Below are 22,647 nucleotides of genomic sequence, written 5' to 3'. Positions count from 1 at the left end.
ACTCAGACGGCATATTCACACCTGTAGGAATACTGGCTGGTGGGCCAGTGGCCCTACCTGCTTGGTGCCTCCGTCTCTTGCCTGCAACATGGGAACTCGCTTTCTCCAACCCCGAAGTCCCCGAAGGCTCCTCCCTGAGGCTTGATTTGAACTAAGCAGGTGAATACATGAGGGCACACCTGCCCCCTGGCCCAGGACAGGCCACTTAATGCCACCAGCTCTCTGGTGGTTGAATGTGGCTCCAATCAGAATCTCCATGGCTTGGTCCCTCCTGAGAACGAACCAAGACCGTTCTAACTCTCATCTGGAAAAATAAATGAGAAAGAAAAGAAGTTCAAACGTGGTCACTTGCCCCAAATCAAGATCAAAACACACTACAAAGCCACAAGAAAAGGAACAGAGTGAACCTGGGAGAGGATTAGGAGAGGGGGGGCCCCTGCCCTTGTACAGGCCCCACCTCCTGAAATCTCCCCACACAGAGGACAAAGCTACTGTGTCCCTGGGTGACAGGCGAGGAAACCTAGCAAGAGCAGAAGTCACCCGCCCAAGGCGGAGACTCGAGGGTGCACAGTGTCAGGGCAACTTCCCCTCTGCCCCTGAGGCCCCTGGCTCAGCATGGCGGTGGCCGCGGCGGAAGGAAAGGGTGCTCCCGGCAAGGGGGAAGGCACGTGAAAGGTCTAGCAACTAGAGAGAGCTGGGAGACTATAATCACAGCCGCCACTTTCAGAGGCAGCCTCCCCGGGAGGTGGGAGGCAGACCCACTCTACAGATGAAAGACTGAGTCTTGGAGGGGCTGTTGGTCCTTGTCTTGCAGTGTCTAGGGGGAAGCACAACCGTGTTGTGGGAAGTCTGAGGAGGGAGGCATGGCCCTGTCCTGGGGGGTATGTGTAGGGCCCAGGTGCCACCTACCCCCCCAATCCACTTTCAGAGCCTTTCTCGGGAAGTGCTGGGCAACCCTCAAGTTGTGTTTCACTGTGCCTGGCAATCAGAGCGCCCTCCCAGGTCTGTCCCAGCAGCAGCAACAGCCGCAAGGTAGCCACAGGGCCGGAAGTGGGTACCCGAGGGCCCCAGAACTGCAGAGACACCGGGTCATTTGCAGACACGGCCTGAGTGCTTGCATTTCAATGCCACAGTCCCAGGGTAGCCAGCAGGCAAGAGCCCATGCAGAGGGCACAGAGACCCAATGGCCTGTGCCCGAGTCCTGGCCCTGCCGCATGACCATGTTTGAGCCCTCAGTCTCCCCAACTATAAAATGGGGGTCTTAATTTTCCTCACATCATGGTGCTTGCACGAAGATTAAACTTCAGGCCCAGCACATACTTAGCTCTTAGATTTATAGTACACAAACCCTGCCTGGGCCTGGCACGCAGCAGGCACTCACTAATCATTCGTTTATTCAAGAATCTATGGGGCATCTACTATATGCTGAGTACTGGCCTCGTGTATTGAGAGACGCCATTGATAACTCCCGGATTTGGGGATAGCTGTAGGAGAAGGAAAGAGGGTGCCAGGCAGCGGGGTGCAGTATGGGATGGGGCTCCCTCAGGAAGGGATTGGAAACAGAAGCGAGGAAGCAGAAGGGACAGTGGGAAGGGCGTGCCCGGCAGAGGGCATGACCAGACAGGGGTCGCGAGGTGGGATGCAGCTTGGCCCACCCAAGGGGACCAGCGAGGACCAAGGAAGTGCCGTGTGTGCCCATGTGTGCTCCCAGCCTCATCCAATCCCAAAACCCGGGAGGTGGGTTCTGCCATTTGCACAGAGGAGTTAAGTGACCTACCCAGGGTCACACAGCCAGCACGACTTGGTGGGATTTGAACACAGGCCTGATGGTTGTAAGGCCTCTTGCTCAATACCTCATAAACTTCTACAGGATGAATGAATGAATGAATGAATGAATGAATGAATGAATGAATGAATGTTGGTGGTATGAAATGAGCTAGGGGCTGGGCTTGAGTGGCCTGAAATGAACTGCCCTCCCTGGATCTGGGGTTTCCTGGATTCCCAGTGATGGGACCCGCATACTCTCTAGTGGCCAGACCAGGAATGGCTTGGAATCACCCCTGAACCTCGAAGGGGACAAGACTGACTGTCAGAGAAGTCCCTGTCCCTACCCTGACATTCAAGATCCTTTGTACACAGGCTCCAATTTTTAATGCCTTGACAGTCTGGTTCCTGTGCCCCCTTTTGCGGGAAGCCCAACTCCAACCTACTCCTATTCATTCCTCAAAGCCCTGGCTCAAATGCCCCCTCCCCTAGGAAACCCTGTCTGTCTCCCCAGGCAGGGCCAGTACTACCTTAGGGACCCATCCTCTGGCTCAGCCTCACGGGGCTGGGGTGCCTGCGTCCAGCTCTGTCTCCCCGAGCCACCGAGCCACTTTCATTGCCTGTTGCGTTGCGTTCCGTGTTGTGTCCTTGTACCACCCATCACAAAGTGTGGCATGTGGCAGGTGACCCATGAACGTTCTGTTGAGTAGATGAGGGAAAAAAGTTCATGACTGGGCTGGAATTAACCTCAGAAATGTTCCGGGCCTGTGCCAGGTGATAGCGCAGTTTTTGCTGATTAATTTTTTGGAGAGGGGAGTGGTTAGGTTCTCTTTGCTCTCAAAAACAAGGCCACACCCCGCAGGCCTTGCACTGTCTTATCCCGTGGGTCACACTGCGGCACGGAGGGCAGTCCTCCTTCGACCCAGGAACGGGTCTCCCTGCATGTATTCAACGAGTGTTCCTGGAATACCTGTGTACCAGGCGCTATTAGGAGTCCAGCTGGGAACAAGATATAAACACCCCTTCCACTGTGGAGCCGACTCTATGGTTCGTCAGGCGGGAATAAATGCCATTGAGAAGGGCAAAGGTTTGAGAAAATGAGAAAGCAAGCCACGCAGGTGTCTGGGGTGCACCCGGCGGGGGCACAGCAAGTGCAAAGGCCCGGAGGTGAGAGTGCGCCCGGTGCCCAGAACCAGTGAGGACGGCGGGGGACAGAAAGGCGGCACTTGGGACAGAAGACCCGACGAGGGAAGGGGAAGCCTAGCCTCTTTCGGAGAAGAGGAGGGGCTCGACCCCACCCCGCGCAGGCCGCTCCCCTCGGCCTCCTCGGAGCCGGGCCTCGCCCCCAGCCACACCCCCGCTCCCTGCTCCGGGTTGCCAAGGAGACTCGGCCCCGCCCCTCCCAGCCCCGTCTTCGGGCTTCCAGGCCCGGCTCCGTCCCCTTACTCGAAGCCCTGCGAGAGAGGCGCCCGCACTGAGTTTGTCCCTCCGCGACCACCGTCGCCCGGGCAGGCGCCTGCCGCGCGCGCCGCCCGCCTCGCTCCCGCGCGCTCCTCCACCCCACGCCGTGCGTGCCTTGCGTGCCTTGCGTGAGCGTGCGCGGGCGCGTCGGCCGGCAAGGGAGCAGCAAACGGCCGGCGGCGGGCGGCGGGCGCCGCGCGGGGGGCGGGCGGCGCGGAGGAGGCGGCAGTGGCCATGGCCGAGGCGTCGCCGCAGCCCGGACGGTACTTCTGCCACTGCTGCTCGGTCGAGATCGTGCCGCGCCTGCCGGTGAGGCGCGGGCCGGGGCGGCGGGCGGGGGCTCTCTCTCCCTTGGCCTGAAGCGAGCTGGCCCCCGCCGGGGAAACTGAGGCCCGGGCGGCGTTGGCCCGGGTCTCTGCGGAGGGCCCGGAGGCGGGGCCCACCCCCGGGGAAGCAGCGGGACCGATGATCCCAGATGCGCGGCGGGGAGGCCGCTCGGTCCCCGACGGGGAAACTGAGGCCCGCAGAGGCCGCGTGACCTGCGCTCGGCGCCCCGCCCCGGAGGAGGGAGGTGGGGGGAATCGGACCCCGGGAGATGTCTCCGGGGGCCGTTCCCGGAGCGCGTGGTCGGCGCTGCGGGCGCCTGGCTGCGGGCCGCCCCGCCGAGCGCTCCCGCCCGCTTTCCCGATGTCGAGACGGGACGGCTGTGTACCTGGCCCGGGCCTGACAGCCCCCGGCAGACTTTTGTGACCTGAGCCTGCGCTTTTGTGCTTCCCGGGAGGGGGGGTTGGGGGGCGGGTTTAGGCCCGCCTGCGGCCAGGTGTTGCCTTCTCCTTTAGGCCAGCGTTTCCCAAACCGTGTGGTGCGGCAGGGGACTGCTTGTTCAGCGTACAGCGTTTCAGGCTCCTCGCCCCGGAGGTTCCTAGTTAGCAGGTCTAGGATGGGCCCCGTGTCCCCCTGCTCCAGGCCCACAGGGAAAGCGGTGGTCTAGTTCGACCCTTTCCTGTTTTACAGGTGGGAAAAATGAAGCCAGGGGACGCGCAGGCCAGCTGTGGCCCTGACATCCTGACAGTTGCCCCTGGGCCAGCTCCCACGGAGCAGGAAGAGGGAGGTGTGGGATGGTGGAGGCCCTGCAGGTGGTGAGGATTTATTGAGCACTTTCTAGGTGCTCCTAGTACTTTATCTCTGGCCCGCATGCTCCCCACAGTCGCCTGGGTGGTGGGTGGTGGGTGGAGGCTGTTCTCGTCTCAAAGCCAGACTCAGTTCTGCCTTTGCCAGCAGTGGGGACCCCTGGGAGGAGGGGGCCAGGGGAAGGAGTCTATGGGCATCATCCCGGCCACAGAGGAAGGAAGTGGGCTCAAGTCAGGTTGGGAGCAGAGAGCAATGCCTGGGCCCAGCAGGCGAGAAAAGGTAGGGAGGTGCGGCTTCCAGAAGCAAGGGAGGAGGGAGAAATAAAACGAAACCTCAGCTGTGAGCACCCGCTGGGGGAGCTGACACTTGCCTCACTCTAGCCTCCCGGAAGTCCTGCTTCTGCCTTTTCCGGCTTTCTGCAGCCCCAGCTCCGTTCTCGACCGTGACCACGGCAGGAGGCGGCTGGTGGCCTGACAGCTCACCGGCCTGAGTTAGTTGCATGCAGCCCCTTGCGGCTGGTATGAGCCCAGGACAGGCCCTGGGACCCAGGCTTTCCCCAGAGCAGCCTGCCCGGAGCCGAGGGGGACCTGGGGCTGGGCGGTCTGCATAGCCAGCTGTTCCGGGCCTCTCTTCCTGGGGCCAGCACAGGGCCTGGGGCCTGGCCAGGTGTGCCCGCTTCCTGGCCATGTGGCCTTGGACCCGGAGCACCCTGATCTCTTGCAGCTGTCACCGGGCTGGGGAGGACCTGCCTCAGCACAAGAATACGGTGGTGACAAGGTATCGTTGACCTCTGCCCTCAGAGTTTATAGGCCGGTCAGGGAGCCAGTGTTGAATAAGTGATTGGCAAATATTTAGTTAGGAATGCTGGCAAATTCCGTAAAATTAGCAAATGGCCGTAAGGTACTCGTGTGCCTGTTTGTGGGTTTGAAGGGTTCCATGAGGCCCGGTAGACACGGTGACTGTTTACCAGTAAGGGGCGCACCTGCTTTCTCGGGATGGGGAGGGTTGGCCCTCAACCTGGTAGCGGTGGCAGGTCCCAGCCAGCACGCAGCACGTTCTGTTCACAGGAGGTAGCCCTGACTTTGGCCTGCTCTAGGGCGTTGGGGCTGGGTTTTGTGCAGTTCTTACTTTTGATTTTTGTCACCATCGCGGCACCTCCTTAGGCACTGAGATAGTGCCCGCTCTCAGGTGCTTCTCGGCAGGGTCGGGCTGAGGCCACACCCAGCTGTGCCTCTTATCACCAGTGTGGCTCTGGGTGAGGTGCTCGACCTCCCCGGATCTCCATTTCTTCGCCTGCAAGATGGGCTTGACGAGATAACCTGTGCCCACTCGGTGGGGCTCGGTGGGAGCACACGTGTAGGGGGGAGCCCAGTGCCTGGCTCCCAGGACGGGGAACGGCTGGCAGCCTAGCCAGGGCAGGGCATGTGGGAGCAGGAACCAGACAGGCCGGCTGGCTTGAGGGCCTCCGAGGCTGGCACACAAGCCCAGACTCGAACCTGCCCAGGAAACGGCAGCTCTTGGGATGAGGTGGACGTGCGGGGTTGTGTGGCGCGACTGCAGGGCTGTGGAAACGCAGCGTCCACGGGCCGCCACCTGCCGTGCTTGGCACCCTGGGGCTCGCCAGGAGGTGCAGGTTCCCCCCGGGGGACTGAGCGGGTGGCAGTCCGGGGTTGCATCCACCCCTGTGCCACGGCCCCGAGCGCCTCGCCGCAGGCGGTGCCTCCGATGGCCCTCTTCGGGCCGCCTTCTCGTTGCTGGCGACTGCTTTCCTTCTCGGGGACGCGACGGCCCGAGTGTGTGACTGGGCGGGACCTGGACCCGGAGGGCGCCCGGGGGGGAGGAAGCCAGCCTGTGGTCAGCGCCCAGCGGCAGTGGGTGTCTGCCCTCGCTCTCTTTATGCCTCGGTCTGCATGTCCTCTGTCCTTGCCCCTCGAGGGGCCTCGAGGAGTCCTGGCCCCTGATGCTTAGCAGAATAAGTGGAGTCCTTCCCATGGGGCCGCCGGGGCCGGGCCTGCCTCCCCAGGCACCCTGTGGCCTCGGGCGGGTCCCTCTGGCCACCTGACAGCTCTGTGTGCCCACGTGCCGGATGCTGTGCGTCGTGCCGGGTCCTGCCCTGTGACCAGCTGTCTGTTCACCGCTGCAGAAATCCGGGTCCTCCGATGTGTGGGCTGCCCCTCTGGGGGACACAGACCCCACCCTGCAACTCCACACAGCGGGTGCTCCAGAGAGGGCTGGCATTTGCTCAGGGTCTGAGTCAGCGGGGCAGGAAGTGAGCTGAGCCCCCAAAAGGTGGCTGGATGCCGGGCGGAGCCACATCCTAGGGCACCCCAGGCCTCTGAGTCACGTGGCACTGTGGGGAGGCTGAAGTGAGGTGGGGCTCCCAGCACAGTGGGCACACGTGTCGTGTCACACGGGGTCCCGGCCCCTAGCAGTGGTGTCAGAAGCACCCTGGCAAGATCAAGGACGCTTGTAACATCTGCTGGGCTCCGTGCGTAAGCATCACTGGCTCCCAGTGGGCCCCACACGCGGCCAGATCCCGGCGTGGCTCTGCATCCTGGCATCCAGCGGTGTGCGTGGTGCTCACGGGCGCTTGGGGGGCAGGCGGGGTCAGTGTGGGGAGTGGTGGCAGCAGGGTGGGCCTTCCGTGGGCCCTGGGCACCTGTCTGCCCAGTGGCAGCTGAGGAGGGCTATGTGGAGCAGCCAGTGCGTTCCCGCGGTCCGTGGGCTGCTGGGGCACAGGCTGGGAGCACCGGCGGCAGGGGCCTGGGTGTCCCATCACGTCTGTGTCTGGGGCTGAGTCCACGTTCCTTGGACACAGCGCCGCACTTGGGTTCTGCCTCTCCTGGAGGGGCCTTGAGGGGCCGGGGCCCACGGAGGCCGAGGTCACTGTACAGCAGGCGATCCCGTGGGGCCGGCCACCTCTCTACCTCCCGCCCGAGTTTCCCTGATTTAATCATGCTCGCCTGGCTGTGGTGTGAAGGAGTGCCTGAGTGAAGAGTGGCGCCCGTCCCCGAGGGCTGCCCTGGCTGACCCTGGGAGACCCGGGCAGGCTACTCCCTGGTCTGAGCCCCCGGGTCCTCCTCGTCACCGAGGAGGGGCTGAATTGCACCTCGTAGGCACGGCGTAGAGACCGAGCACAGAGAGCGAGCGCTCGGTGGATTTAGCGTCCGTCTGTCCTGTCGCTGGGTGTTCTGGCCACCGCCGTTGCTGGTGATGCTGGGGCGGTCCCCTTCATTCCCTCTCCTCCTCCGAGGGGGAGAGGTAACTGATTCACGGTGAGGAACCATCAGAGACAGGCGCTCACAAGTTAGGGCCAGCGAGCGCCGGCTGGCCCCCACCTGGGAAGCGGGGCTGTCACCACCTGGACCTGGGCTCTGCCCTGTGGGTGGCAGACATCCATCCCAGCGTCTCCTCGCTCGGATGCAGATGGCTATTCCTGGCTAGTCTGATTTAACAGGAGCCGGTGGGGTGTGCCCGTGGAGGAGAACGCTAGGGCACCCCCGGATCTGGTCCCTTCGCTGCTGCATACAAGCAGAAGCTGCAGCCCACTCCTGAAATGCCAGGTGTCAGGTGGCCCATGGCTCAGGCCAGTCTGGACCTAGCATGGGGCTCGCACGGGGATGGAGAGTGTGGAGGCAGGGCCCTGGCCGCAGCCAGCTGTCGAGCCACAGCCCTCTGGTCGTCAGTGGCTGCCGGATTTCAGAGCCCTCGGGTTGAGGCCATCCTCCGTTTACAGGTGGGGAGACCGAGGCTTGCAGCCAGGATGTGACGTTTGAGCAGAGACCCGACTTCCAAGAGGGGGCAAGCCAGGTAGCTATCTGGGGGAGAATGCTCCGGCAGAGGGGATGGTGTGCAGGCCCTGAGAAGAGAGGGCAGGTGGCGGTGGCCTGGATGGGGCAGGGAAGCGGGAGTGGCGGGCCCGCTTGTTCTGAGCCGACCGCAGGGGAGGAGAGTGCCGAGCAGGTAGTTGGATGAGGTTCTTGTGCGCCGCGTGGGATGGGGCTCCAAGGCGACGCTCAGAAACGGCACCCGGCCTTGGTAGCAGAAGAAGTTGCCTGTTTCCAGCGGGTCAGATTGAGGCTGAGGCTGAGGCCGCCTGGCTCCCCGGTCCTGCCCTGGCTCTCCCAGGCTTGCCCAGGGGAGCATGGAGACTGGGGGCGGGCGGCGTGCTCAGAGGAGAGGAGGGGGAGGGACAGCTTCTCACCCAGGCCCCCCCACCCCCATCCTGGCTGGAGAGGGCGGGCGCACTTCTCATTTCCGTCTCCCCCGTAGGGCAGGTGTGGTGGCGGTGGGCTCCACCAGGGCCCAGAGAGAGCCTGGACCTTGCCGCCGGCCCCGAGCCAAGGGGAGCCCTGAGCAGACGCCTGCTGTCGTCTGTGACACGGCCACGCTAAGGGCTTGATTGCCAACGTCCTAACCGAGGCCGTCGCAGCCACCTGCAGGCACACTGGCCCATGTCCGTGGCCCTCTCTCCCCTTGGGGCTGCACCAGGCAGTGAGAGCCCTGGCCGGTCCACAGAGCTTCACGCGGCCGTCTTCCACTGCAGCCAACGGTCCGAGGGTTGGTCGTTCGCCGTGGAGCCGAGCCGCCCGTTGCCCCCCTGTCCCCACTTGGGAGGGCAGGGGTCACTGTCCTCGCTGCGCCTTCTGATGGCTCTGTTGAGATACAACTCACCTGTTCACAGTGTGCATGTCCGTGTTTTCCATACGCTCAGAGCCCTGCACCCACCACTGCTGTCTCGTTCCAGAACATTCCCTCACCCTAAAAGGAAGCCCTGTCCCCGTTAGCATTCACCCTCACTCCCCCTCCCCTCCCCTCCCCCGGCCCCCACGAACCCCCTTCCAGCCGTGGACGAGCGTGTTCCGGACCTTTCACACACGTGGACTCACACCCCGTGTGGCCTCTCGGGTCGGGTTCCCTCCCTGAGTGTCGTGCGTTCAGGGTTCGTCCGCGGGGCAGCGGGGGTGGGCGCTTCGCCCCTGCTCGCGGCCGAGGGATGTGCGCCTGCGCAGTGGACACGGTCCTCTGTGCGCGTGCGCGGGGGACGTGGTCATGTGCGGGTTAGGGTTAGGGTGGGGGTTGCGTGGACCCGGCAGTGGGGTCGCGGGTCGTGTGGTGACCCTGGGGTTGACCTGATGAGGAACTGACCGCGGGCCTGTCTTCCAGAGAGACCGCCCCGCTTCTCGTCCCTACCGCCAGCCGGGGCTTCTGGTTCCTCCACTTCCGCTGACGCTTAGCCGTAGTCGGCTGAGTGTCGCGGTCCCGGCGGCCGGCCGGGAGGTGGTGTCTCACGGGTTTCGGTTTGCGTTTGCTCGTTGCCTGACGGTGTCGAGCGGCTCTCTGCTGGTTTGTCGCCCTTTGTGTGTCTTTGGAGAACTGTTTTAATTCTTTGGTCCTTTTTTAGCCGGGTTGTTTGTGTTTTTGGTGTTGAAGCGTTAGAGCTCTGTATTCTGGATCCCAGCTCCTATGGCGGGTGCAGTTCCTTCCTGTCCTCCCCAATCGGCTCAGACAGTGTTCCTTGACCCCACCCCCCCCCCTTTGATTTTGGTGGTGGGGGAGGAGGGGGGGACATGGCGCGTGCTGTGGTGGCACCCACGGCCCTGGTGGAGGTGCCTGGCACTCCCGCTGGGTGTCCACAGGGAGGCCCGTGCCTGCTGAGCCACCGGTGCCTGTGGCTCACGTGGGGCCATTGGCGGCCCCCTCCGTGACAGAGTCTGCATCCCCTCTATGTCTCCCACTCGGCACGCGGGGACAGTGCTTCCAAAACGTCACCTTAGGTAGAAGCACAGCTTGCACTCACGTCTGTGTCTTCCTGTCTGGGTGGCTTTTGGACACTCGTGCGAGCCCCCAACCCACATGTTTGGTGTTGGTGTTGGTGTTTCCATGCCTTGCGGCCCCTGGGGCCCGTCCTCCACTCGGGACATTACACCTCCCCCATCTGACTGGTGGGCCTGGCTGGGGCGGGAGTGGCTGGGCTTGGAGGGGGCATGGCCAATGGGGGTGGGGTCACACTGCAGCCTGGGGTCACAGGCCCTGCGCTGGGATTGCTGGAATGTTCCAGAGATGCCGCCACGGGACACCCGCGGGCTGGTCCCTTTGCTCAGGTGGCGCTTCCCGCCCTCAGTGGCCGCCTTCCTGGGAGCTGAGCTACTGAGGCCTCGATAGTCCTGTGACCCCACAGTCCCTCCTGCAACCTTCTCAGGAGCTGGGGGCAGGTGCCTTTATTTGCAAAAGGGGAGTCTCTCACGGAATGTTCTCACGTCTCCCGTCTGCACAAGTCGGGAACTGCTAGGTGGACCCGCATCAGCTGGCCCGTTTGGTACAGGCTTCTTCAGAGCCTTCAACAGCTGGTGTGGCTGAGTGGAGGCCTTGAAGCTCGGAAGGTTTCGTCACCCTGAGGAGCGTGGGCCGATGGACTTTGGCACGGCAGGAGCTCACCTGGGGGCTCAGGCCTCGCCTGCACCAGGGCAGGTCGAGGTGGCTGCGGTCGTCACCACGCAGAGGTGGTGGCCTCGGATGAAGGGCGCCCGCCTCTCAGACATCTCAGAGACCCGGCAGGTCTGTGCCAAATCGGACTCCGGGCCTGAGAAGTTTCACCGATGTGCCTGGAGCCGCTCGGTGTGGCCTGAGGTGGGGGTGTCCGGTGACCCCACAGGCACGGCTGACACAGCACGGGGGCCGGGACCCCCGAGATCGCACTCACCCGCCCTCTCCTCCGCAGGATTACACCTGCCCCAGATGCGAGTCTGGTTTTATTGAAGAGCTTCCCGAAGAGACCAGGTAACCCAGCCCAGGTGCACGCTGGCAGCGCCCAGGCCCCTTGGGGTGGGCGGGGCTGTGGGCGGGCAGAGGCTGGACAGGCCGCGGCCGGCAGGGGTGAGAGGTGGAGAGGGCCTCCCTCTCTCCTGACTCAGGACACCCCATCCTCCCAGGAGTACAGAGAATGGTTCCGCCCCCTCCACAGCCCCCACGGACCAGAGCAGGCCACCGTTTGAGGTGAGTCGGGCCCCAGATTGCCCTCCCCTCCCCAAGTGCACCGGTCCTCCCACCTGACCCTTGACCACTGGGACCCGTCCTTCCTCGTTTCTCCCACACACGCCAAGGCTCCCCTGCTGTATCCTCAACCCTCAGAGCCCCAAGCCTGGGACGGGGCCCCGTGGCACACGGAGGAGACGTGGGGTCCAGGCAAGGGGCTGGGTCAGGTAGGACCCAGGTGGCCGCTCAGGACTCCTGCCCCGCGCCCCCCCCCCCCCCCCATGGTCCCATGGCCCTCCTCCCCACAGAAGGTCCTCGGGGCCCTGCCCTCCCCCCGCCCCGTGGTCACGTTGCCCTCCCCCTCACAGAACGCGGACCAGCACCTGTTCACACTGCCACAGGGCTACGGGCAGTTTGCTTTCGGCATCTTTGACGACAGCTTCGAGATCCCCACGTTCCCCCCTGGGGTGCAGGCCGACGAGGGCAGGGACCCTGAGAGCCGTCGGGAGAGAGAGCAGCACTCCCGGCACCGGTATGGCGCCCGGCAGCCTCGCGCCCGCCTCACTGCACGACGGGCCACCGGCCGGCACGAAGGCGTCCCCACGCTGGAAGGGTGAGGGCGCTTGGGGGCGGCCAGCGGGTGGGACGCTCCCGAGAGTTTTGCAGCCTGCCCCACCCTGACTTAGGCGGCCCGACCGTCTGCCCCTCCAGAAGGTTCTGTGGTTACAGAGGGGCGGATGCTAGCTCTGGGGCTGACCTGTGGGCGGGGCACTTCCCTGTGCATCCAGGCCGAGCCCACCGTGCTGAAGAGCTGTGGCGGGGGGCCCCTACAGTGTGCCCCGGGGGGCCTCTCGTCCACTCAGTGCTTTCCATCCTTCTGGAGGGGTGTCTGTCCCCCGACTCCCTCATCCCCATCTGTTCAGACACGGCCGATTCACACTGGGTCCTTGTCTCCCAGGGCGGCAGGCAAGGGGTGGGTTTCGGGCCTCCCTGCTCTACCGCAAAGCCCCGAGCTCCCTCCGTGTCGGCGTCGGCACCAGGAACGGCTTCTCTGTAACCTGAGGCTTGTTCAGAGGACTTGGGTGAAAAGGAAACATTTTTCTGAGGGCCCCACTCCCAGAGAACATAGGGTCCTCCGGCATCTTCGTAGATGGAACCAGGCTGTGCACAGAAGTGCCTGTGTCACGGAGCCCCGACGCTCTCTGCTCTGTCCCATTCCAGCCCAGGACACGGCCTGGGCTGCCCTGACCCCCCCAGGTGTCTCGTGTTCGTGAGCTGCCCTGTAGCAGCCCCTCGCCCCCAAGCTCGGACACGGGCTTCGCTGTGACCTCAGCCGGACGTTGCGGAGCGTCTGCAAACAGCGGGGCCGGGGATCCCCACCCCCCAGGTTGTAAAATAGGGAGCAGATGTGGTCATGCGTTAACGGGCACGGTCCAGGCCTCTGGGAAAGCTGGCCCGAAAATCTGCAAGGGAGACACTTTTCTCGGCCTGTCTTGTGTTTGATTGCTTGCAAATCTTCCTGGTTGAAAACACAACCTTTCAAACACCGTGAAGTTCAAAGCCGGACACGTGTGTCCTCTGCTGCCTCCCCTGGGGGTGCCCAGCCTTGGAGGGCGCTGACCACAGGCCGGGCCCCGCTCTGTTCCAGGATCATCCAGCAGCTGGTCAATGGCATCATCACTCCTGCCAGCATCCCCAGCCTGGGCCTGGGCCCCTGGTGAGTAGGTGGGCGGGTCCCCTGGCGCCCTGCCCAGCCCCTCTGCCACTTGAACCCCAGACCTCTCTGCCCAGGGGTGTCCTGCACTCAAACCCGATGGACTACGCCTGGGGGGCCAACGGCCTGGATGCCATCATCACGCAGGTACAGGGTGGCCTCCCCGAGGTGGGCACCAGGGTGTCACCATCTTCCGGGGACCAGGATGTCCCTGGTGTGGATGCCCTGCTCCCCATAACTCCCATCCTGAGGCCGGGGGGCCCCGTGTGGACCTGCACGTTCTCCTGAGCTGTCCCTGGGGATGGGGTGTTCACCATGACCTTGGTGGCCCTTGTGCGGTAGGAATGCTGCCAACTTTGTAGCCTTTCGCTGGTGAACTGGTGGTGAACGTGGCCACAGCCAGGCCCAGCCCTTTGGTTCTAGCGGGTGAGAGGACTTAGGGTGGGACCCTCGGCGCTGGGAGGGGCCTCCCTGGCTGCAGGGTGACCCCGACAGGATGAGCAGAAGAGTGGACAGGCGTGGGGGGCCAAGGGGGCTCAGCCTCGGCGGAGGGGGGGGTCCGGGGCCCCAGAAAAACACAGCCTTGGTGCTTTTGCAGGTAACCCGGCCCTTGCATTTCAGAGCCCCGCGGGGCGAGGGGCCGCGCCTGCCTGCCGAGCTCCTGGCACTCTGGCCTCTTGTCTTTCAGCTCCTCAATCAGTTTGAAAACACGGGCCCCCCCCAGCAGACAAAGAGAAGATCCAGGCCCTCCCCACCGTCCCCGTCACCGAGGAACACGTAGGTAAGTGGCTCGCCCCCTCCCGGGGACACCTGGGGTGGGGGGTTCCCCGGTCTCCGCCGTCACAGGCTCCCTGCCCCGCAGGCTCCGGGCTGGAGTGTCCCGTGTGCAAGGACGACTACGGGCTGGGAGAGCGCGTGCGGCAGCTGCCCTGCAGTCACCTCTTCCACGACGGCTGCATCGTTCCCTGGCTGCAGCAGGTGAGCCGGCCCCTGCCCACCCCCAGGCCGAACCCTGGCCCCTGCCTCCGCCGCAGGCTCGGCCCCTCACCACCACCCCCCCCCCCCCCCCCCCCCCCCCCCGCTGTCCCCACACAGCACGACAGCTGCCCTGTGTGCCGGAAGAGCCTCACCGGACAGAACACGGCCACCAACCCCCCGGGCCTGAGCGGCGTGAGCTTCTCGTCCTCGTCGTCCTCGTCGTCCTCGAGCTCGCCAAGCAACGAAAACCCAGCGGGCAACTCGTGAGCGCGCCGGCCGGCCTCCAGAGAGGGCACAGGACCTGGGCCTTGCCAGGCCCGGCGGGGCGGGGCAGGGGGCGGCCTGGCGGGGCTGGAGCCTGGAGGTACCCCCGCCTGCCTCCACCCCCGCACCACCCCTGCGCCCGCCATCGCCGGCCGAGCCTCGAGGACCGCAGCCCCCCCCCCCCCCCCCCCCCCCCCGGGCCGGAGCAGGCTCAGCCCTCCCCGCGGAGTGTGTCGCGCAGGAGCCTGGGCACGCGTCGACCCCCCCACCCGTTTGTCTCTAACCTCACCCCTACACATTCGACGGCGGAAAGGTTTTTATAATTTTAAATTATTACTGCTTTGAAATAAATGGACGTTTAGCTCACGTGCGGCCTGCATGATCTGTGGAGAGAGCGGGCGGAGCCGCTAGGCCGTGGTCTCCGCGACGCCTGGACGGGTCGCCAGCCCCCAACCCAGGCGCCGGGAGCTCGGGACCACAGGGTGACCAGCAGAACAAGAACAAAACTGCTCCGACAGACATTTTTTAAAGGAAAAATACGTGTATCTTGAAAGCTATTTAAAAATACACCTACTTAGAGAAGCAGGTAGTTCGGGGTCTTCCTTCCGCGTCGGCGCCGGGGGCGGGCCGAGCTTCTCCGGCCTTGGCGGGCTCCGTGGCCGCACACCCCGGGGACCCCGGGACCCCGGGACCCGGGGCGGGCGGCAGCTTCAGAGTGTTGCAGAAGGTGAGCTGAGGTGGGGCCTGTCGGCAGCGCCGCCCCGCCCCCTGCCCGCTGGGAGCCCGACTGCGTGTGTGTTTGTGTGGCCGCGGGGCGGGGGGGGGGGGGGGGACCAGGGGCCTTGACCCCAGTGAGCGTCCGGGCTGCACACACCCCCACCCCGGGGACTGTCGCCTTCCCGCAGCAGAATATCCCATCTCGCTCGGCCGGCTGCAGAGCTGGGTTTGGACCTGGGCTCTGAGCTCCGCCCCCTTTCCTTCCGTTGCTGCTGGGCTGGGCGGGGAGGGCTCAGGGGTGCCCGGCGGGCAGCAGGCACACCCTCCCCGGGACCCTGAGCTCCTGAAGGACACTGGCATGAAGCCCCCTTGGCCCACCCGCGGCCCCTCCTCATCCTCACGGCCAGCAGCTCGGGGTCTGCCTGTCTCTCTGCCTCCCTCTCGAGAGGACCTCGTGAGGACACTGCCCCCCCCCCCCCGAAAGGGGGCCTTGAAAAGTCCCCTCTGCCACGTGGGTGACACATCTGCAGGTCCCAGGACCAGAATGGGGACCTGTGACCCAGGCACATCCACGTTGCCCTCTCTCTCTTGGCTCTCAGACCTCCTCCCTGCCTCGGACACCGGTGGGTTCCCACCTCAGAGCCTCTGCCTGGGCCGGGTCCGGCCCGGAGTGCCCTTCCCAGACCCTCCGGTGAGCACACGGCCACATCCTTCAGTCTCCGTCCCGGGTGGTGAGTGGGGCCTCCGTGCCCTCCCAGCCTGTGAACGGACACCTGCAGCCTATGCTCAGCTGAGCGTCCACCTCCCCGCAGACTCAGACAGGAGCCCCCTGGGAGTCAGGCCGCATCTGTGGGGGTCCTGCAGTGTCCCCAGCCCGGCCCACTGCGGACACACCGTTATTGCTTGTGGAACGGAGGAGCGACCAGACGTGCTTTGCCAGGGCCTGGGCTTCCCCAGCCCCTGGCCGTGCAGCTCGGGCATCTTGTGGGATCTCTGTCCAGCTGCTCCTCGTGGCCTCTGGGAACCTCAGGAGACCAGGACGGGCAGGAAGTGGGTGGACAGGTGGTGCCGCTGTGTCCGGCCACCGCGCCTCGGGGACCCCTGCCCATCCAGCGCCAGGAACATGGGCCGACCGCGGTGACGCCAGCGGAGCGAGGCGTAGGTGTTATAGCCGTTCTCCTCGATGCGCTCCTGGAAGCTGCAGTGGGCGGTGTAGACCCGCTTCGGGGGGTCGGGTGTGTGAGGCAGGCCACCGGATACCTGCCCGCCCACCGGACACCCCGCCCCGCCCTGGACGCCCTGTCCCCCACCGGACACCCCGCCTGTCCCCCAGACACTGGTCCCCCCACTGGACACCCACCCGCCCCCGACCACCACATACACTGTGCACTCACCGACCCGTAGAGATGGCCCCCGCGGTTCATGGCCACGTAGAAGCCGGTGTGCACAGCCTTGAGGGCCACGACGCCCACACGGACGGAGCGGATCTCAATGATGCCTGGGGGCAGGGGGCAGGTCAGTCATGGACCTGGGGCCCATGGTCCGCCGTCTACTCACCTGTGCATGCTCGTTCGTTCATTCATTCATTCGTTCGTTCAGGTGACATTCACCAAGCACCTACTGTGTGCTTGGCCCTGTGATGGGCATGGTGACACACGGGACCACACAGGCCCTGCAGGAGCACCCCAAAGATGTGGGGGTGACCAAGGGGCAGGAAGGACACTCGAGCCAATGCGAAGGCTCAAGACAGGATCAGCCCTGCCAAGCAGGGGAGGGGGGGGGAGTCAGCGGGGCAGGAGGGCACTGAGTTAGGTCAAGGATGAGAAAACCAAGCCAGAGGAGGCAGGGGACGGCCTGGGCAAGCCGTGACGTCAGAACAAGTGACGGGTGCGATGGGCGTAGGCCCCCCAGTCGGCCTCCAGAAGGGAGGCATGGTCCAGGCGAAGGCCTGGAGGCGGGACACGGGGTGTCTACAGATTACCGTGCTCAACTCCGTGAGCACAGCACAGATGCTGCTGGAGCGCTGTGCCCCACCAAGCCCCCGTATCGACCCCAGGTGGGAGGTGCCTGCTGTGTCTCCTCCCTAGAGAGGGAAACGGAGCCTCGGAAGTGGCAGAGCCAGCTTTGGGCCTGATTTGCAGATGGGTGACCCTGGGGGACCCTGTCCCGCTCTGAGCTGCTCGGTGAAGTAGAACTGTGGGATGGGCAGCCGCCCACAGCCTCCCCCCCCCCCCCCCCCCATGTACTGGGGCCTAATCTGGAGTCAAGGCCTTGCCCTCTGGTCTTCAGTCTGGACTTGGATGCCTGAGGTGATGGGGAGCTCACTCTGTTGCCTGGGGCCTTGGTTCCTCCTATTTCCTCTGTCAGAAAGGAAAGCGGTCCTTGCCCTGCTGACTTCCTCCCACTTGGCAGGACCAGGGTGAGCCTTCACGCTGGCTCAAGTGTCCTTCCTGGCCCCTCGGTCACCCCCACATCTTTGGGGCGCTCCTGCAGGGCCTGCGTGGTCCTGAGTGTCACCATGCCAGCTCCTTCGCCCTATATGAAAGCCAACCCAAGCCCATCTCCATGGAGAGGCCCCAGACCTCTCAGATAAAGCTGCCACCCAGTCGTCTCCTGGACGTCACTCTGTTTTCATTTTCTTTGCACCCTTTGTGGCCTCCTGTGAAATTACCACATTAGCTGTTCATTTGTTTTACTGCTTTACTCTGCTGTGGGAGCCCCATGAAGGTGGCTGTCCTGGTCACTGCTACGTCCCCTGTGCCCAAGGCAGCATACAATAGGTGCCCAATTAGGAACCACAGAATTAATGAAGGAGAGAAGAGCTCCAAGGACCCCCCCACCCCCACCCTGTGGAGCCATCAACCATGTCACTGCCACTGCTGTCCAGATGGGGAAGGTGCAGCTCAGACAGAAACAGCGACTGTCCCAAGTCACCTGGCAGATCCAGGCCCCACACCCATCTTGAGGCCACCCTGCCTGTGCCCACCGCTGAGCAACTGGCCCAGCCAGTCCCCCTGTCATCGCCCTTGTCCGGTGAACCTAATGAGAGCCCTGGGAGCCCGATGAAAGCAGCTGGAGGGGCAGGGGGTGATTATCTGCCCTAATGGTGGTGATTCAGGCAGTGGCCAGTGATTAGCCACCGCCCCCCACACCCCACCCCGTTCCCTGACCTGGGCCTCCGAGCTCTCCGGAGACTGAGACAGGACCGGGGGTCACTGACTGTCCCCAGCTGTCCCAGGCTCTAGCTTCTCTTTTGCCCCATGTCCCCTCTTGCCTCATACACTCCACAAACACTGAGTGCCTACTGTTCGCTGGGCAGGACATCTTGACAAGGTTATGGGCATTAAGGAGCCCCAGCAACACCCCTGCCCCCACCCCAGCAGTGTGTCCCAGGGCTGCTCATTTTCCCTCTCTGTGCCTCAGTTTCCTCATCTACCAAAAGGATGTCTAGGAAGAAATAGAGGGGTCCCTAACTCAGGCAGATCCTGAGTTTGGATCTGCAGTGTGGGAAGTCCAGAGTCCAGACCCCAGCTCTGCCTCCACTTCATGATGTAACTGGGCCCCCCGGGGGCCCTTCCAGGAGCAGAGCTGCCCTTCTGTAGATGGCCCCAGTGACCCCAGCCTCAACTATTCTGCAAAGACCTTTCTGTGCTGCGGAGCCAGGCCCAGAGCCAGGAGCTTCCTCGGTGACCTTTACTTTAACTGCCCAACCCTCCCACCGTGTGGGCTGGGCCCATTTCACAGTTGAGAATACTGAGGTCCCCGACGGGAAGCGACTTGGCCAACAGCACACACACAGCCAGAGGAGCCTCTGGGACGCTCCCACGCGCGCAGGAGGGCCCGGCTCATCCTTACTATCATGTTGCGCTTGTTGGTACTGCCGGCCTGTCTGCCTTGGACCCCCTCCCCGGACTCACTGTCAGCTCCGTGACGCCAGCGGGTGCCCTGCACGCGGCCGCTGGGGTCCACTCGCAGGAAGAAGTGGGTGGAGGAGAAGAGGCGCCTCCAGCGCACGTCGCCCTCCAGGTGTGGGTAGCTGCGCGGTCTCCGCGGGCTGTTTGGGGTCCCCGCGGCGCCGGACGCCCGCGCCAGCAGCAGCCACACCAGGCTCAGCCACAGGCGGCCGCGCATGTCCCCGCGCCCGGCTCGCCGCCCTCTCCTGTCTCCCCGCGCGTCCGCGGCCGGGCCATCGCCGGGACGGGGGCGGGGCGCCCGGAGGGGCCGGCCCATGCGGGCCAATAGGGAGCCTCGGGGGCGGGAGCCGCTCCACAGGGGGCGGGGAGGGGCGGGGCCGGGGCGGGGCCGCGATCAATGAGCCAACCAATGGAGAGGCTGGGGCTGGCCAATGGGGCGTCGTGGGGGGGCGGGGCAAACGCTGCAGGGGCGGGGCAACGAGGCGGCTGGGGCGGGACCAGGACGCGGGGCGGGGCCCACTCGGGAAAACATTCCTGCCTCCGCGCGTGTTTGTCCTGCGGGATGGGGAGGGCAGCAGTGCGTGTTCCTGAGTCACCGGGTTAGCCTGCAGGGGCTGCGGGGGCGTGGGTGTGAGAGAGGCGAGCCCGTAGAGACGCAGAGGGAGACAGCTACGGGAGAGACAAAGACGAAGATGGAGAGACAGAGACTCTGAGACACACGAGGAAAGGCGGCTAAGAGACACAGAGACAGAGAGAGAGAGAGAGAGAGAGAGAGATCTGAGAGATACCGGGAGAAATGGAGCAGCTCAGGGGTCAGAGACTGGGTGGGAAGTTCTGGCCTGCGTGTCCGTGCCAGCCAGGTCCCTGCACTGGGCATGCCCAGGTGGGATTTGTCTGCCCTCCAGACTGAACTCCCTGAGAGGCTCAGGGGCAGGGTCTTCACTGAGGGGTGGGCATGGGGAGGCATGTAGGTAGGGGAGCAAGTGAACGCCTGGGAATGCTGTGCTACAGGTGTTGGAGCAGGGGGGTGGATGGGGTGCTGGGGGCGGGAAGGTGGCTGATGGCGGATGGACACATGAGCACATCTGTGGCCGGCTGACAGGGGCATGGGTGATGACTGAGGCCAGCACCCTGTGCCCAGCGTTCAGAGCTGCATGTCCGAGGTCGGAATGGCGTGGCTCCGTTTACACCCACACTTGCTCATCATTCACAGACACACCCAGGGCCCACTGGGAGGCACCCTGTGCCCTGGATCCGGAGAATAGCTCAGTGAACCTTCACAGACTCAGAGCCAAGAGATGTCATTGACAGATGGGGAAACCGAGGCTGAGTGGGTCAGCAGCTTCCCCAAAGCCCCACACAGGACACATCCCAGGGCTCCAGTCCCTGTCCCTCTGCTGCCATAGACCCAGTCCTGCAGCCAGAGCCCCAGGTGGCACCTTTAAATAGCACCCGGTGACAAGCCTGACCTGATGGCGTGTTGGAGGGGTAACCGGTCTGGCCAGAAGCTGGGATGCCTTCCTTGTGGCTCTGGGGATTCCCTGATCTCTCTTCCTGGCCCCAGGAGGGCCATGCGTGGTGTGTGCCCCCTCCCATCTGGGAGAGGATGTCCCCCACACTCAGAGCCCTGAGGCCAGTGCCTGAGGGACCCTGCATGCTTGTATCAGGCCCCCAAGCCTCGGTGTCTCGGGAAAATGGGCCGGGAAGGGGAGGCTGGAAGGACAGAATGAGGGAATCCGTGACCTCGCTGGGCAGAGGGTGCAACACACAAACTTGGAATAACATCCTGATTCCCACCAGGCAACACTCAGTCTTCCCTTCCTGGAGTTTCCCCACCCTGCCCCCCAGGAGGACAGTCTTCGGGCTCTGCGTGACGGGGGTGGGACCCACGCCCAGGAAGCTGTCCTGCCCCAGGCGTTGTTGCAGGTTAATAACAGCTTCATTGAAATATATAGTTCAGGGGGCGCCTGGGGGGCTCAGGTCAATGATCTCTGCGGTCTGTGAGTTCGAGTCCCGTGTCGGGCTCTGTGCTGACAGCTCAGAGACTGGAGCCTGCTTCACATTCTGTGTCTCCGAGCTGTCAGCACAGAGCCTGACGCGGGGCTTGAACTCATGAACCGTGAGATCATGACCTGAGCCGAAGTCTGGTGCTTAATGGACCGAGCCACCCAGGTGCCCCATGGGCTGTTTCTACCTTTTGGCTGCTGTGAATTATGTTGCCGTGGACGTGGGTGTACAGGTTTGTGTGTGGACTTGCTTTCATTTCTTTCATGTATATGTGTAGTGCGATTGCTGGGTCATATAATAATTCTGTGTTCAGTGTTTTGAGGAACTTCTAGACCGTTGTCCACAACGGCTGCCCCGTCTTACGCCCCGGCAGCCGTGCCTGAGGGTTCTGATTTCTACACACCCTCCCGACGCTGGTGATTGTCCGTTGTTTTGACTACCGGCACCTTCGTGGGGGCAGAGTGATGTCTCACTGCGGTTTTTTGAAAGACTTCAAACCTACAGAAAAGTTGTAAGGACAGTGCAGTGAGCACCCTGTTCCTGTATTCTCCAATTCTATGTATTCTTTTCGCTCTCCATCAGCAGGAGGGCACGCGCCCTGTAGCATATATGCACAAGGGCATTTTTTAAAATTTTTTTGACATTTATTTATTTTTGAGAAACAGAGTGAGATGAAGCGTGAGTGGGGGAGGGGCAGAGGGAGAAGGAGACACAGAACCCGAAGCAGGCTTCAGGCTCTGAGCAAGCGGCCAGCACAGAGCCCAACGCGGGGCTTGAACCCACGAACCGTGAGATCATGACCCGAGCCGAAGTCGGACGCTCAACCGACTGAGCCACCCAGGCGCCCCCAGGAATTCTATGCCCCAGGAACAGCACAGTGTGGATGAATTTCAGACATAATGTTGCGTAGAAGTGGCCTGACACAAGGAGGCCCGTTTATGTCACGGTCTGCAACGGGGCCGGAGCAGCCACGGTGTGAGGCATCAGGATGTGGGTGTCACTCTTGGGGCAGCTATGGGACCGTGAGGGGGCTTCAAGGGCGGGGCATGTTTCGGAATACCCTTGTGTCCGGTTGGTGGAAACTGAGCTATATTCTTGACCTGTGCACCGTTGACATTATGCCTCCACACGCACACACACACACACACGCAATCTTTTTACATAAGTGGGTATTCGAGAATAAGCCACAGGGATGGTACCAGTTCACCTCTAAACACGTGGATGTATCTCCCGAAGGCAAGGTCCTCTGTCATAACCAAACTGCAATTTAATCCACCATCCATGCTCAGAGGGCCCCTGTTGTCCCCACAATGTCCGTCAATAGTTTTTGTTTTTTTTTTTTTTCCTGATCACAAACTCAGGATAGTCTCTGATCCGCTGATTAACGGTCCCCAAAGATATATCCATATTCTCATCCCAGGAACCTGTGAATTTTACCTCATTTGGAGAAAGAGTCTTGGCAGATACAATTAAGATTTTCAGATGAGGAAATCATCCCAGTGGGCCCTAAATACAGTCACAAGTGTCCTTATAAGAGGAACAGAAGAGGGAGATTTGACATAGACACAGAGGAGGCCACGTGACCACGGAGGCAGAGACTGGAGGGGCTCAGCCACAGGCCAAGGGACGCGTGGAGCCCCCAGAAGCTGGAGGAGGTGGGAAGGACCCTCCCCTGGAGCCTCCAGTGGGAGCACAGCCCTGCCACACCTTTATTTCAGCTCA

At 63.3% G+C, this 22,647-nt stretch overlaps 2 protein-coding genes across 2 annotated transcripts; one reads left to right on the top strand and one right to left on the bottom strand.

Moving 5' to 3' along the window:
• The first annotated feature begins 3,351 nt into the window (after nt 1–3,351).
• RNF126 (ring finger protein 126) lies at nt 3,352–14,653 on the top strand. Its single transcript, XM_045491111.1, is given in 10 exon segments — nt 3,352–3,534; nt 11,078–11,136; nt 11,289–11,352; nt 11,700–11,944; nt 12,980–13,048; nt 13,123–13,192; nt 13,734–13,752; nt 13,755–13,826; nt 13,908–14,023; nt 14,141–14,653. Coding segments are annotated over 10 exon segments (939 nt in total). The 5' UTR covers nt 3,352–3,459; the 3' UTR covers nt 14,291–14,653.
• Nucleotides 14,654–14,769: 116 nt separating this feature from the next.
• FGF22 (fibroblast growth factor 22) lies at nt 14,770–19,193 on the bottom strand. The gene is made up of 3 exons (XM_045491112.1): nt 18,922–19,193; nt 16,399–16,502; nt 14,770–16,225 (listed from the first exon to the last, which is right to left on the bottom strand). The coding sequence occupies exons 1-3, from the start codon at nt 19,133–19,135 to the stop codon at nt 16,031–16,033; spliced, it is 513 nt and encodes a 170-aa protein (XP_045347068.1). The 5' UTR covers nt 19,136–19,193; the 3' UTR covers nt 14,770–16,030.
• Nucleotides 19,194–22,647: the final 3,454 nt, after the last annotated feature.

Source organism: Leopardus geoffroyi, chromosome A2 (genome assembly GCF_018350155.1).
Source record: "Leopardus geoffroyi isolate Oge1 chromosome A2, O.geoffroyi_Oge1_pat1.0, whole genome shotgun sequence".
NCBI lineage: Eukaryota > Metazoa > Chordata > Mammalia > Carnivora > Felidae > Leopardus > Leopardus geoffroyi.
The sequence above is the reverse complement of the archived record's forward strand: the minus strand, read 5'-3'. Positions and strand labels throughout refer to the sequence as shown.

Coding starts and splice junctions, on each gene's coding strand:
- FGF22 (XM_045491112.1), bottom strand. CDS start 19,135: ATGCGCGGCCGCCTGTGGCTGAGCCTGGTGTGGCTGCTGCTGGCGCGG. Junction 16,503..18,921: donor CTGGCGTCACGGAGCTGACA/GTGAGTCCGGGG, acceptor CCCTGCCCCCAG/GCATCATTGAGATCCGCTCC. Junction 16,226..16,398: donor GGGGCCATCTCTACGGGTCG/GTGAGTGCACAG, acceptor GACCCCCCGAAG/CGGGTCTACACCGCCCACTG.